Below are 12,505 nucleotides of genomic sequence, written 5' to 3'. Positions count from 1 at the left end.
GCCCGGGGCCGCTCCATGGGCCGTGCCGCCGCGCCCGGCCCGCTCCCGCCAGCGCACGAGCCGCGCCCGCTCAGGGCTCCGGGGCCGCGGGGCTGCGCTCCTGGGCGCGCCAGGCTCGCTCCATGCCGCGGCCGCCCCGCGCCCCGCCTCCTCCATGGCCGGGCTCCTCCCTCTGCGGGCGGTGGCGGCGGCCCTCGCGCCCTCCGTCCCGCCCTCCCCTCGCCGCCGACCCCTGGGAGGGGGAGTTCGGACGCGGACGCGGGACGGTGGTCAGGGCAGCCTAGTGGGAGTGGGGGATGGGGCGGGGGCTTCGGGCACCAGCAGAGCCGCCTGGAGCCGGTGAACGGGAGGGAGGGGCGCCCCCCACCCCTCCAGGTCCAGGGCCCGGATCGCTGGGTGCCCAGTCCCCCTCTAGGCCTGTGTCCCCTCGTCCTGGACACCGGCCCCTGCCCACACCCACTGCGTGATGCCCACCTTCCCCAGACCACTCCCAGACTGGGGTAGAGCCTGAGCTCTCGCTCCTCCACTGTGGCTCTGCTCAGAAGCCTGCACTGGCTCCCTAGTACCCAGGCAGGCCGGAGCCACACGCTCTTCCAAGAGCCAGGCTCCCTGGGGCTTGGCAATTTGCTACGCTCTAGTCACACAGGGGCACCTTTCCTTCCCCTCCTGTGGGCTGTCCATCACGCTGTTGCCAACACCTGAACTACTCTAAAATCCTGACCCCTGGGCCAGCTGTTAAGTGACGGGCTCTCAGCCCAAACTCGCCCCGCCGTGCCCCGTGTGATACTGGGGGGCTGCTGGGGGTCGGGTCCCGGCTCCGGCTCAGCCGACAGAGGGCGCTGCGGAGCCGCCGCCGCCTGAGACCCGCGCGGTGCAGGGCCCAGCCTCGCCTCCCCCAGGGGTGACCTCTCTCCTCGGGGCCCCGAACTTCCTCAGCCCCTCCCGAGAGCTGCAGACCCTCGTCCACTCACCAGGGCAGCCCCATAAGGGGATCACTGCCCACCTAACTGCTGCTTAGCCCCGGCCCTCAGCTGTCAACCTCCTGAGACCCACCACCTCGGACGCATCAGGCACCTAATAAATGTTTGCGAGGAAGGAAAAACCAGAATTCTGCCATCCCCACAGAGCAGGTGAGCTGGAGCCCCTCACACAGCAGGTCCTACTTTTGTGTCTGCTGAAAGGATGAATGAACACATACAAAAAATGAATGCAGGGAGGAGCCTGTGGCAACGTGTGCCTCCAACTTAGGAGCAGCCTTTCTGCGGGATGGAAACATCAGGAATGCAGAACGTGTTCTTTCAGCCACTGGGCCGCCCAGCCCTTAGAAAATCCGCGGGTCTCTAAAAAAGCTTCAGGGGAGAATTGAGATTTGGGGCAGTACAGCCAGCCTTGCGAGTCCAACAAGTCCAAGCACAGAGGCAGACAGGGAGACATCGCTGAGACCAGGCTGCAGAGCAGAGGCAGCAGTACAGGAAGGGGGTGCCTTCCACAGGCCCCGCTGCACCCTGAGCCCTCTGCTGAACACTCAGGCTTAGAAAGTTGGGGACTGGGTCTACCTGGGGCCCAGTGAAGCTGATCCCTAGCTCTGTGACCCTGGACCCGTCACAGGCCCCACCTGAGTACCAGGACGCTCATCTGTAACATGTATTAATAGAGCATGAACATGTACATCGTCAAGGTTAAAGGAGCTAGTATACACATGCCATTCAGCCCAACAGCGGGCACGGACTGACAGAACTGTAAAGGCCGGCGGCCATCCTGACAACAACATACTGTTTATGTAACTCTTTCACTCAACAATGTCTGCCAAACACCCTCCTCAGTGCCTGGCTCTGATGAAACTAGGAAACGACAAAGACGGTGCCTGCCTTCAAGGCACAGGGAGGGCAGGTGCTTTCACCGGCAGTTGCCAGACTCTGCCAGGTGATCCCTCACCTTCCCAGGGCTGCTGGAAGATTCCCAAAGACAATGACTAGGGTAGGACTATTCCCACTTACTGATGAGAATCCCAGGCACAAAGTGGCTGAGAGCCAGTGCCCACCTCAGCACCCAATGCGCAGCCCATAGAGGCCAGTGGGCTCCAGTCCAGGCATCCCTGCCTCAGGGACCCAGGCCTCAGGGTGAGGGTAAAGAATAGAAGCCACAGAGTCCTGTAGGTGCGCCAGGGCTGGGGGAAACCATGAGTATACCCTGGGGCAGGGCTGGGGCTTACCTGTAGGTTTTGAGACCTACTGGAGTGGCAACTCCATCCCTGACCCCCTTACCACAGGCCACCAACCCTGACTTTGCCCAGCCACGCCTGACACTGCAGCGTGTTTTCTAAATCACAGGTAGGGACTCACCCTCTCCACCTAACACACTCCTTCAGCTGCCCACTGTCCTCACGGCAAGCCCAACTCCAACCAGACATCAGCGTGAATGTGCCTGTCCCCATCTCGAGATGCCTTCTTCCCTTCCCCAACCAGGAAGCCCTAACCCATCACTACACAGGTGCTAGGCACCACCAGGCCTCTCTCTGCCTCCTCCTGGCTCAGGTCCCGGCACCCCACCCTCCCAACCCCTCCAGGGCCTCCCAGCCCCCTCCTACCTGATCTTGCTCTGGCTGCCCCTGCCTGCTAAAGGGCCACCGATGTTGCTCTCCTGGTCAGCATCCCGGTCACGATCTTTCTCCTCTTGCAGCCGCTGGAGCAGCAGCTGGTGGGGGAGGCTTCTCAGCGAGGGTCCAGGAGAAGCTGCTGGCTGTGCCTCCCCCTTCAGGTTGATATCGCTGGCTGAGCGCTGCAGAGGCCGAGGGGATGCCAAGCCACTGGGGCCAGCCAGTCGCCGCCGCTTCGCATAGCTGGGGGTTTCCCTGAATGGTACTGGGGTAAGGGGGCATAGGTAAGACTCTGAACAGCCAGCTGGGTGACCAACTTGTCCAGTTTGCCCAGGCTTTCCAGATGTTAAAACTAAATCCTATGTTCCAGGAACTGCCTTGGTTCCAGGCAAACCAAAAGAGTTGGCCACCCTACGAACGAAGCTCCCATTACGGGGCCACATCCCAATCAAACTGCCTCTCACCCTAGCTTCAGAGGTAGAAGCCGGCTTCTCCTCTCAGCCAAATGAGGCCTTGAGGATGCTCAGATATGCTCGAAGAACTGCAGCTCACAAGCTTCAGGAGGGACAAAACAGGCTACATGTGACAAATCTCACCAGACTACTGCTGAACAGGACCATTTGCAGTTAACTATAACCAGGCAATAGCCGGGCACGGTGGTTCACGCCTGTAATCCCAGCACTTTGGGAGGCCGAGGCGGGCGGATCACGAGGTCAGGAGATCGAGACCATCCTGGCTAACACGGTGAAACCCCGTCTCTACTAAAAATACAAAAAATTAGCCGGGCGAGATGGCAGATGCCTGTAGTCCCAGCTACTGGGGAGGCTGAGGCAGAAGAATGGCGTGAACCCCAGGGGGCGGAGCCTGCAGTGAGCCGAGATCGCGCCACTGCACTCCAGCCTGGGCGACAGCGAGACTCTGTCTCAAAAAAAAAAAAAAAAAAAACTATAACCAGGGAAACTATAAAAGACATTCTAGACCAGGGATCAGCAAACCTTTTCTGGAAAGAATTGGACAGTAACTACTTAAGGCTTTGCAAGCTATATAGTCTGTGTTGCAGTGACTCAACTCTGCCACCGCAGCACGAAAACCACCACAAACAACATATAAACAAATAGGTGTGTTTGTGTTCCAACAGAATTTTACTTAACAAGCAGATAGTGATTAAGAAGGATGATCCAACTATATGCTACTTACAAAATAATCACTTTAAATCCAAAGACACAAATAGGTTCAAAGTGAAAGCATAAAAAAAGCAATCTAATGTAAATAGTAACCAAAAGAGAGCTGGGTGGTTATATTAACATCATACAAAATAAACTTTAAGATAAAAACTGTAACAAGAGACAGAGAAGGACATTATATGTTGATTAACAATTATTAACATATACACACGGAACAACAGAACATCAAAATATGATACAAACAACACAATTTCAGAGAGAAATAGACAGTTCCACAATAATAGTAAGAGACTTTAATACCTTACTTTCAATAATGGGTAGAACATCTGGAGAGATCAATAAGGACACAGAAGACAAACCAATTAGACTTAACGATACACACAGAACATGCCACCCCCAACAACAGCAGAATACATTCAAGAATTCTTCTCGAGTACACATGGAACATTCTCCCAGACAGACAGTATGTTTGGCCGCAAAACAAGTCTCAATATTAAGTTTTAAAAGACTGAAATCATACAAAGTATCTTTTTCAATCACAACGAAACAAAGCTAGAAATCGAGAAGTGAAAGAAAACTGGAAAATTCACAAATATGTGGAAATTAAACACCATACTCCTAAACAACCAACGTGTCAAAAAAGAAACCAGGCTCAAAAAAGAAATGGTGGCTCACGCCTGTAATCCCAGCACTTTGGGAGGTCAAGGCAGGAGGATCGCTTGAAGCCAGGAGTTTGAGACCAGCCTGGACAACACAGTGACACCCCCATCTCTATAAAAAATAGAAAAAGCCAAGTGTGGTGCTGCACCCTGTAGTTCCAGCTACTCAGGAAGCTGAGGTGGGAGGATGGCTTGAGACCAGGAGGTTGAGGCTGCAGTGAGCCAAGATCAAGCCAGGGCACTCCAGCCTGGGCCATAGAGTGAAATCCCATCTCTAAAAAAAAAAGAAAGAAAGAAAGAAAAGAAATCATAAGGAAAATTAGGAAACACTTTAAGACAAGAACAAAAATACAACATATGGAGCAAAAGCAGTACTTAAAGGGAAACTTAACGCTTTAAACACTTACTTTTAAAAAGGAAAACAATCTCAAATCAGTAACCTAATTATACATCTTAAGAAACAAGAGAAGGCCAGGTACAGTGGCTCATGCCTATAATCCTAGCACTTTGGGAGGCCGAGGCAGGCAGATCACCTGAGGTCGGGAGTTCGAAACCAGCCTGACCAACATGGAAAACCCCGTCTCTACTAATAATACAAAAATTGGCCGGGTGTGGTGGTGCATGCCTATAATCCCAGCTACTCAGGAGGCTGAGGCATGAGAATTGCTTGAACCCGGGAGGTGGAGGTGGCAGTGAGCCAAGATTGCGCCATTGCACTCCAGCCTGGGCACCAAGAGTGAAACTCCATCTCAAGAAAAAAAAAAAAAAAAGAAACAAAAAAGAAACAAGAGAAGGCAAGGCTCAGTGGCTCACGCCTGTAATCCCAGCACTTTGGGAGGCCAAAGCGGGAGCATCACTTGAGCCCAGGAGCTCAAGACCAGCCTAGCAACATAGTGAGACCTTGTCTGTATGAATGAACCAATAAAAGAAAAGAAAAGAGGCCGGGCGCGGTGGCTCATGCCTGTAATCCCAGCACTTGGGAGGCCGCGACGGGCAGATCACCTGAGGTCGGGAGTTCAAGACCAAACTGACCAACATGGAGAAACTCTGCCTCTAAAAATTACAAAATTAGCCAGGCATGGTGGCGGGTGCCTGTAATCCCAGCTACTCGGGAGGCTGAGGCAGGAGAATCACTTGAACCCAGCTGGCAGAGGTTGCGGTGAGCTGAGATTGCACCATTGCACTCCAGCCTGGGCAACAAGAGCAAAACTCCATCTCCAAAAAAAAAAAAAAAAGAGAAGAAAAGAAGAAACTAGAGAAAGAAGAGCAAACAAAAGAAAGAGGAAGGAAGCAAGGGAGGGAGGGAGGGAGGGAGGGACGGACGGACTAGAGAAAGAAGACCAAAAACAAACAAACAAACAAACAAGAGAAAGAAGAGCAAACCAAACTAGCAAAAGAAAGAAAAGCTAGCAGAAGGAAGGAAACATAAGATTAAAGCAGAGATAAACAAAATAGAAAAACAGTGGAGAATCAAGGAAATAAAAGGTTGTTTCTTTGACAATATCAACACAATTGACAAACCTTTAGCTAGATTGACTAGTAAGGAGAGAAGATGGACAGAAGTAACTAAAATCACAAATTAAATTTGGGGACTTACTACCAGTGTTACAGAAGTTAAAAAGGAATATAATACTATGAACAATTATATGCCAACAAATAGAAAAGCTAGATGAGGTAGACAAATTTCTAGAAAAACACAAATTACCAAAACTGACTCAAGAAGAAACAGAAAATTTAAACAGACCTATAACAAGCAAAGAGATTGAATCCTTAACCACAAGCCTCCCAACAAAGAAAAGTCCACCACCAGATGGCATCACTGGTGCACTCTACTAGAAATTTAAAGAATTGACACAAATTCTCAAACTCTTCCAAAAAACAGAAGAGGAGGGAACACTCCCTCATTTCATGAGGCCAGTATTACCCTGATACCAAAGCCAGATAAGGGCATTACAGGAAAAGAAATCTACAGACCAATGTAATCAATATAATACATCACATTAATAGAACAAAGGGGGAAAAAATATGATCAATTGATGCATAAAAAGCATCTGCCATAATCCAACACTCTTTCATTATAAAAACACTCAGGAAACTAGTAATAGAGGCTAGTAACTTCCTCAACATAATAAAGGAAATTTATTAAAAATCCAAAGTGCTTGCTTCAGCAGCACATATACTAAAATTGGAATGATTCAGAGATTAGCATGTCCCTTGCACAAGGATGACATGCAAATTAATGAAGCATTCCATATTTAAAAAACAAAAAACAAACAAACAAACACACATAGATAGCACCATACACAATGGTGAAAGATTGAATGCTTTCCCCCTAAGATCAGGAATAAGGCAAAGATGGCTGCTTTTACTACTGGTATTCAACACTGTACTGAAAGTTCTAGACAGGCAAAAATAAAAATTAAAAAAAAGGCACCCAAATTGGGAAGGAAGAAGTAAAACTATCTCTATTTGCAGATGGCATGATCCTATATATAGAAAATCCCAAAGAATACACCAAAAGAGCTACTAGAGCTAATAAACAAATTCAGCAAAGTTGTAGGGCACAAGATCAGCACACAAAAATCACTTGTTTTTATACACCAGCAATGAACAATCCAAAAAGGAAATTAGGAAAATAATTCCATTTATAATAGCATCCAAAAGAAGAAAATAATCAAGAATAAATTTAACCAAGGAAGTAAAAAAATCTATATACTGAAAATGACAAAACACTGCTTAGAGATGACCTAAATAAATAAAACGACATCCCATGTTCATTAATTGGAAGACAATGGTGTTAAAATGTTAATGTCACCCAGAGTGATTGACAGATTCAATACAAAATTCCAATGTCCCTTTTTGCACAATAGAAAAGCAATGTTCAAATCTATATGGAATTGCAAGGGGCCCTGATTAGCCAAAACAATAACAAATAAGAACAAAGTTGAAGCACTCAAACCTCCTGATTTCAAAAGTTACTACACGCCGGGTGCAGTGGCTCATGCCTGTAATCCCAACACTTTGGGAGACAGAGATGGGTGGATCACCTGAGGTCAAGAGTTCGAGACCAGCCTGGCCAACATGGTAAAACCCCATCTCTACTAATAATACAAAAATTAGCTGGACATGGTGGCACACACCTGTAATCCCAGCTACTTTGGAGGCTGAGGCAGGAGAATTGCTTGAACCTGGGAGGTGGAGGTTGCAGTGAGCTGAGATTGTGCCATTGCACTCCAGCCTGGGTGACAAGAGCAAAACTCCATCTCCAAAAAAATAAAAATAAAAAGTTACTACAAAGCTGCAGTAATCAAAACCATGTGGTACTGGCATAAGAATATACATGTAGACCACTGGGATAGAATTGAGAGTCCAAATAAACCCACATATCTAGGATCAATTCATTTTCAACAAGGGTGCCAAGACCATTCAATGGGAAAAGAATAGTCTCTTCAACAAATGGTCCTGGACAATTGGACATTCATATGCAAAATAATGAAGATGGCTCCCTACCTCACACCATAAACAAAAGTTAAAACTTAAAATGGATCAGTGACCTAAATATAAGAGTGAAAACCGTAAAATTCTTAGAAGAAAACCTACAGGATAAACCCTAGTGACCTATGACACCAAAAGCATGAACAAAAGAAAAAATAGATACCTTGAACTTTATCAAAATTAAAAATTCTTGTACATCAAAGGACATTATCAAAAAAGTGACAAAGATCTCCTGTTCTACAGAGAAAATATTTACAAATCACATATTCCATACAAGTTTAGTATTCAGAATATATAAAGAACCCTTATAAGGGTTCTTTACAACTCAACAACAACAAAAATAAATGACCCAATTTAAAAATGGACAAAGGACTTGACTTTTCTCCAGAGAAGATATACAAATGCCCAATAAGCACATGAAAAGATGTGAAACATCATTAGTCACTAGAGAAATACAAGTCAAAACCACAATGAAATACCATTTCACACTTACTAGGATGGCTACAGTCAAAAAAAAAAGATAGTAACAACTGTTGGTGAAGATGTGAAGAAATTGGAACCCTCATACATCATTGGTGGGAATGCAAAATGGTGGAAAACAGTTTGGCAATTCCTCAAGAAGTTAAACATAGAATTATCATATGATTCCAAAATTCCATTCCTAGGTATATACCTAAGAGATTGAAAATAGGTATTCAAACAAGTACATGTACACACACGTTGATAGCAGCAATATTCAAAACAGTCAAAAGGTAGAAACCCACATATCCGTTAACAGATGAATGCATAAACAAAATGTCATTTATACCAACAGTGAAATATTATTCAGCCATAAGAAGGAATGAAGCAGTGATATATCCTACAAGGTGAAGCTCAAAAACATGTTGAGTAAAAGCAGCCAGACACTAAGTGTCACATATGATTCCATTGACGTGTTATCAATAGGTAAATCTATAGTCCACAGAGACGAAAGTGTGTTAATGGCTGACAGAGTTGGAGGGAGAGGGTAATTGATGCAGAATTATTGCTTAATGTGTCCAGGGTCTTCTTTTGTGGTGATGAAAATGTTTTGGAATTCAACAGAATTGGCTGCACAACAATGAATATACAGAATGCCACTGAATCATTCTGGCCTAGAAGTGGTCACCTCTGCTTCCTTGCCTGTGTCATGTCGGGCCACTCTTTGGGTCCACATTGTCTCTTACCCTCTCTCAGGCACACATTCCCAGGCACAGGTGTGTTCTCATGGGCATGACAGCACCCTTGAGAAGCATCTCCCCAAGGTACTCATCAAAAGCACGGTGGGATGCCAATTCCCACCCAGGCCAGGGACCCCACCCAAGGCCTGTCAGTCTAGAGGGGGCAAGCAGGGCTGTCAAGAGGCAGCAAGTTATCCTGTTGCCTGAAGGGTTACACAGGTCCCAGTCTACCAGATCCCACCAGGTGGCACCTTCCCACCAGAGAAGGAGGCACCTCCTTCCAGTTCCTCTTCCGTGTACAGGCCCCACTCTGGGACCCCAGTGGGGACAGGATGTAACAAGTCAGGACTGTCATGTCCTTGGAGCAAATGTGTACGGAGGGCATGAGAGTGACAAAGGCAGACCCTGAATCAATCAGGTCTGAATTAACCCCCTCTGTGCCTCAGTTTCCTTCTCTGTAAAACAGTCTAATCACTCCTTGGGGGGTTGTTGAGAGGGCAAATTGAGATAAGGGGCTTGTATTAAATCCTGACAAATATGCTGCCTGTAGTGAGGGAAATCTGACGGTGTCACGCTAGTGTCTGTGTGTGACACCTGAGCAGGTAAGCGTGTTGTTGGCCCGTGGAGCCGACAACCACGTCAGGATGAACTGACACAGGTGCCTGCTCCTTACCACTGAGTGACGTGCGTCTAACCCCAACCAAGCAAGCACACCTGGGTTGGATGGCCAGTAAGTCGCAACCATGGCGACTCCAAGATCCCTGGGGTATCTGTCCACAGCACATAGATGAGGGGCAGATGGGGCCTTCCCGCCCTCCCTCCAAGCAACTAGACCAAGGCCACCAGCAAGAGTCCAGCCCCACCCAGGATCAAATGCCACAGGAGGCCACAGGAGGAAGGGGATGCAAATGACCGTAACAGACCATGTTTCACTTAAGAGAAACTGAGGCGCAGAGGTCCTAGACAGCTGTCCCACGGTTAGACAATGACAGGCAGAAGAGGAGGCCCCAGCTGGGCGCGGTGGCTCACGCCTGTAATCCCAGCACTTTGGGAGGCTGAGGCGGGTGGATCACGAGGTCAGGAGATCAAGACCATCCTGGCTAACATGGTGAAGCCCCGTCTCTACTAAAAATACAGAAAATTAGCTGGGCGTGATGGTGGGCACCTGTAATCCCAGCTACTCGGGAGGCTGAGGCAGGAGAATGGTGAGAACCCAGGAGGCGGAGCTTGCAGTGAGCCGAGATCGTGCCACTGCACTCCAGCCTGGGCTACACATGCAGACTCCATTTCAAAAAAAAAAAAGAGGAGGAGGCCCCACCCATGCACAAACCAGGGCCCTCCAACACTAAGGGCCACCTCCAAAACACCAGCCCAAACCAGATGTAACTATCTGTAGCCCTTATGCAAACCCAAACCTTACCACAGTTCTCCCCTGACCTGACCCTGGACTCAATCCTACCCATCCCACTCGCCCAGTTACTTCCTCAACACACACTTCCCTGCAGCGGCCTTGAGAGCAGCTGTGGCACTCACTGAGGGTCTGCCACAGCCTCAGACGGTTCAACTGACACAACCTGGGGTGGAGGGGCTCATAACCAAGGCTTACAGGGGAATGTTCAGGGGGAGCTCTACAGAAGGGGGGCCCTTAAACATGAAACCGACCTTAATCTTAACCCCAGTCCGAAATTCAACTCCAGCCCTGCCCATAACCTCACATTAGAACCAAGTGAGAGTCCAACCCTAACATCTGCTCCAAACGTTTGCTGCCCACGGTCACTTCAAATTAAAACAAAAACAAAAAATGGGGACGCCCACAAGTAAACACTCACGGCAGGAAGGGGGTCCTGGGAGTCCGTATTCCAGAGAGAGGCACAGGCAGAAAAGCCCGGACCACCCAGGACATGGAGGGATCAGCAAGGGAGCTCCTGTGCGCCAGGTGGCCGGAAGGGGCCTCAACAGGACGGTCCCAGCCTGGCACCACACCCACCAGAGACCTCCCAGAGGCTCGGGTGTCCTGGCTGAGGCCACGTGTGTGTCTCCTGGTTTTCCTTCCAGGACCGTGAGTCACGCACACACCAGGCTTTCCTCTACTCGCAGGCAGCAGGGGGCTCAGAGCTCCCTGCCCTGAGGGTGGCTGTGGCACTATTCCCAGCCCCCTTCTGCTTTCCCTTCACTGTTTTGTTTTCCTTATGTGTCGTTTATGTGATCTTTTCATGCTGAGAGCTTGCTACGGACCACCTGGACTCATGCTTGCTCCAGGGTGAAGTGGGGCCCACCACCCCCGTGTCTCCTGCTGGCTCTTCCTAGGATTTAACGGGAAATAGGGACTCAGACCCTAACTTCAACCCCACTCTCAACCTACACTTCCCCCTAAGCTGAATGCTAGCCCCGGCCCACAGCCCAAACCTCACCACGCTCTTCTCCCAGACCAAAAACAACGTTCACTCGACACAGGCCCTGTGGCCCGTTCCTCATGCCCGCAGTGGCCACTCAGAGACCACTGGCCACACAGTGTAGATGTGGGGTGTGGGGCCCCTTTGTTATGTCACCACTGACCCTCACGTCTGCTGGGCCCCAGAAAACCACACGAATCTACATTCAACAGGGCCGCCCAGGTGGGCAGAACTCACCGACATCCGAGTCTTTGTGGGTCTTGATGACCTCTGCAAGCTCAAAGTTCCCTGCGATGATGGCCACCTGAGGGAGAGGGGAGGTCAAGGCGTGGAGGAGCAGGGAGGGGGCTGAGCAGCACCAGCTTTGCCTCCCCGGCCAGCCCCAGCGGCTCCTTCTCGAGTTCCTGTGTGGAGTCTTCCTTGGTTGGGGGCCCCGGAGACCCCAGCCCATTCCTCTTCTCTACTGACACATACTCCTGTCTATAACTGGGATGCCACAGGCACACCCCATAACTGGAGTGACCCGCCCTCTGTCTGCCTGGGACTGAGGGGCTACCTGGACAGGAGAAGTTCAGAGCTAAAACCAGCCGTCCCAAGCCAACAGGCACGCTGCTCTGTCCCACCATGCAGCCATGTTTCCCATCTCAGCCAAGGCCCCGCCGCTGCCCAAGCTGCCAAGCTCACCCTCCCCTTCCTGTGACCCTGCACCCAGTCATCCAACAGGCCCTGGTGTATCTGCTTCCCAATGTGCCCAAACCCATCTGGCAGCCCACTGCTGCCTCCACCTTCTATGACCACATAACCTCAGCAGCCTGACCACCCTTCCCACATCTCACTCCTACTAAAAATGGAGGAGTTCTGGCTCCGTTCCTGGTCCGAAAACCCCCACGATATTCCCGACTCCCCAACAAACTCCAAGTCACAGAGACTATGTCCACCTGGTCATCAGTGCCAACCAACCTGGCCAGAGAAAGGGCCC

The 12,505-nt window shown here is 49.6% G+C and overlaps 1 protein-coding gene and 1 non-coding gene across 2 annotated transcripts in view; one reads left to right on the top strand and one right to left on the bottom strand.

Annotated features, from left to right (window-relative positions):
* Window positions 1-12,025, bottom strand: part of SHANK3 (SH3 and multiple ankyrin repeat domains 3) — a 47,816-nt gene extending 35,791 nt beyond the window's left edge. Inside the window, exons 1-4 of the mRNA XM_058431231.1 lie at window positions 11,764-12,025; window positions 2,588-2,861; window positions 2,190-2,207; window positions 348-392 (exon numbers count right to left, since the gene is read on the bottom strand). Of these exons, the coding sequence (XP_058287214.1) occupies window positions 348-392; window positions 2,190-2,207; window positions 2,588-2,861; window positions 11,764-11,977 (551 nt within the window). The 5' untranslated portion in view covers window positions 11,978-12,025. The remainder of the gene's footprint in view (window positions 1-347; window positions 393-2,189; window positions 2,208-2,587; window positions 2,862-11,763) is intronic.
* On the top strand, window positions 6,595-6,698 carry LOC116459568 (U6 spliceosomal RNA). Its single transcript, XR_004245607.1, has one exon. It is a non-coding gene; the product is annotated as a U6 spliceosomal RNA (small nuclear RNA).
* Window positions 12,026-12,505: the final 480 nt, after the last annotated feature.

The sequence above is a fragment of the Hylobates moloch genome, unplaced genomic scaffold (genome assembly GCF_009828535.3).
Source record: "Hylobates moloch isolate HMO894 unplaced genomic scaffold, HMol_V3 SCAFFOLD_19, whole genome shotgun sequence".
NCBI classification, from domain to species: Eukaryota; Metazoa; Chordata; class Mammalia; order Primates; family Hylobatidae; genus Hylobates; species Hylobates moloch.
This window is presented reverse-complemented; position numbering and strand designations above follow the sequence as displayed.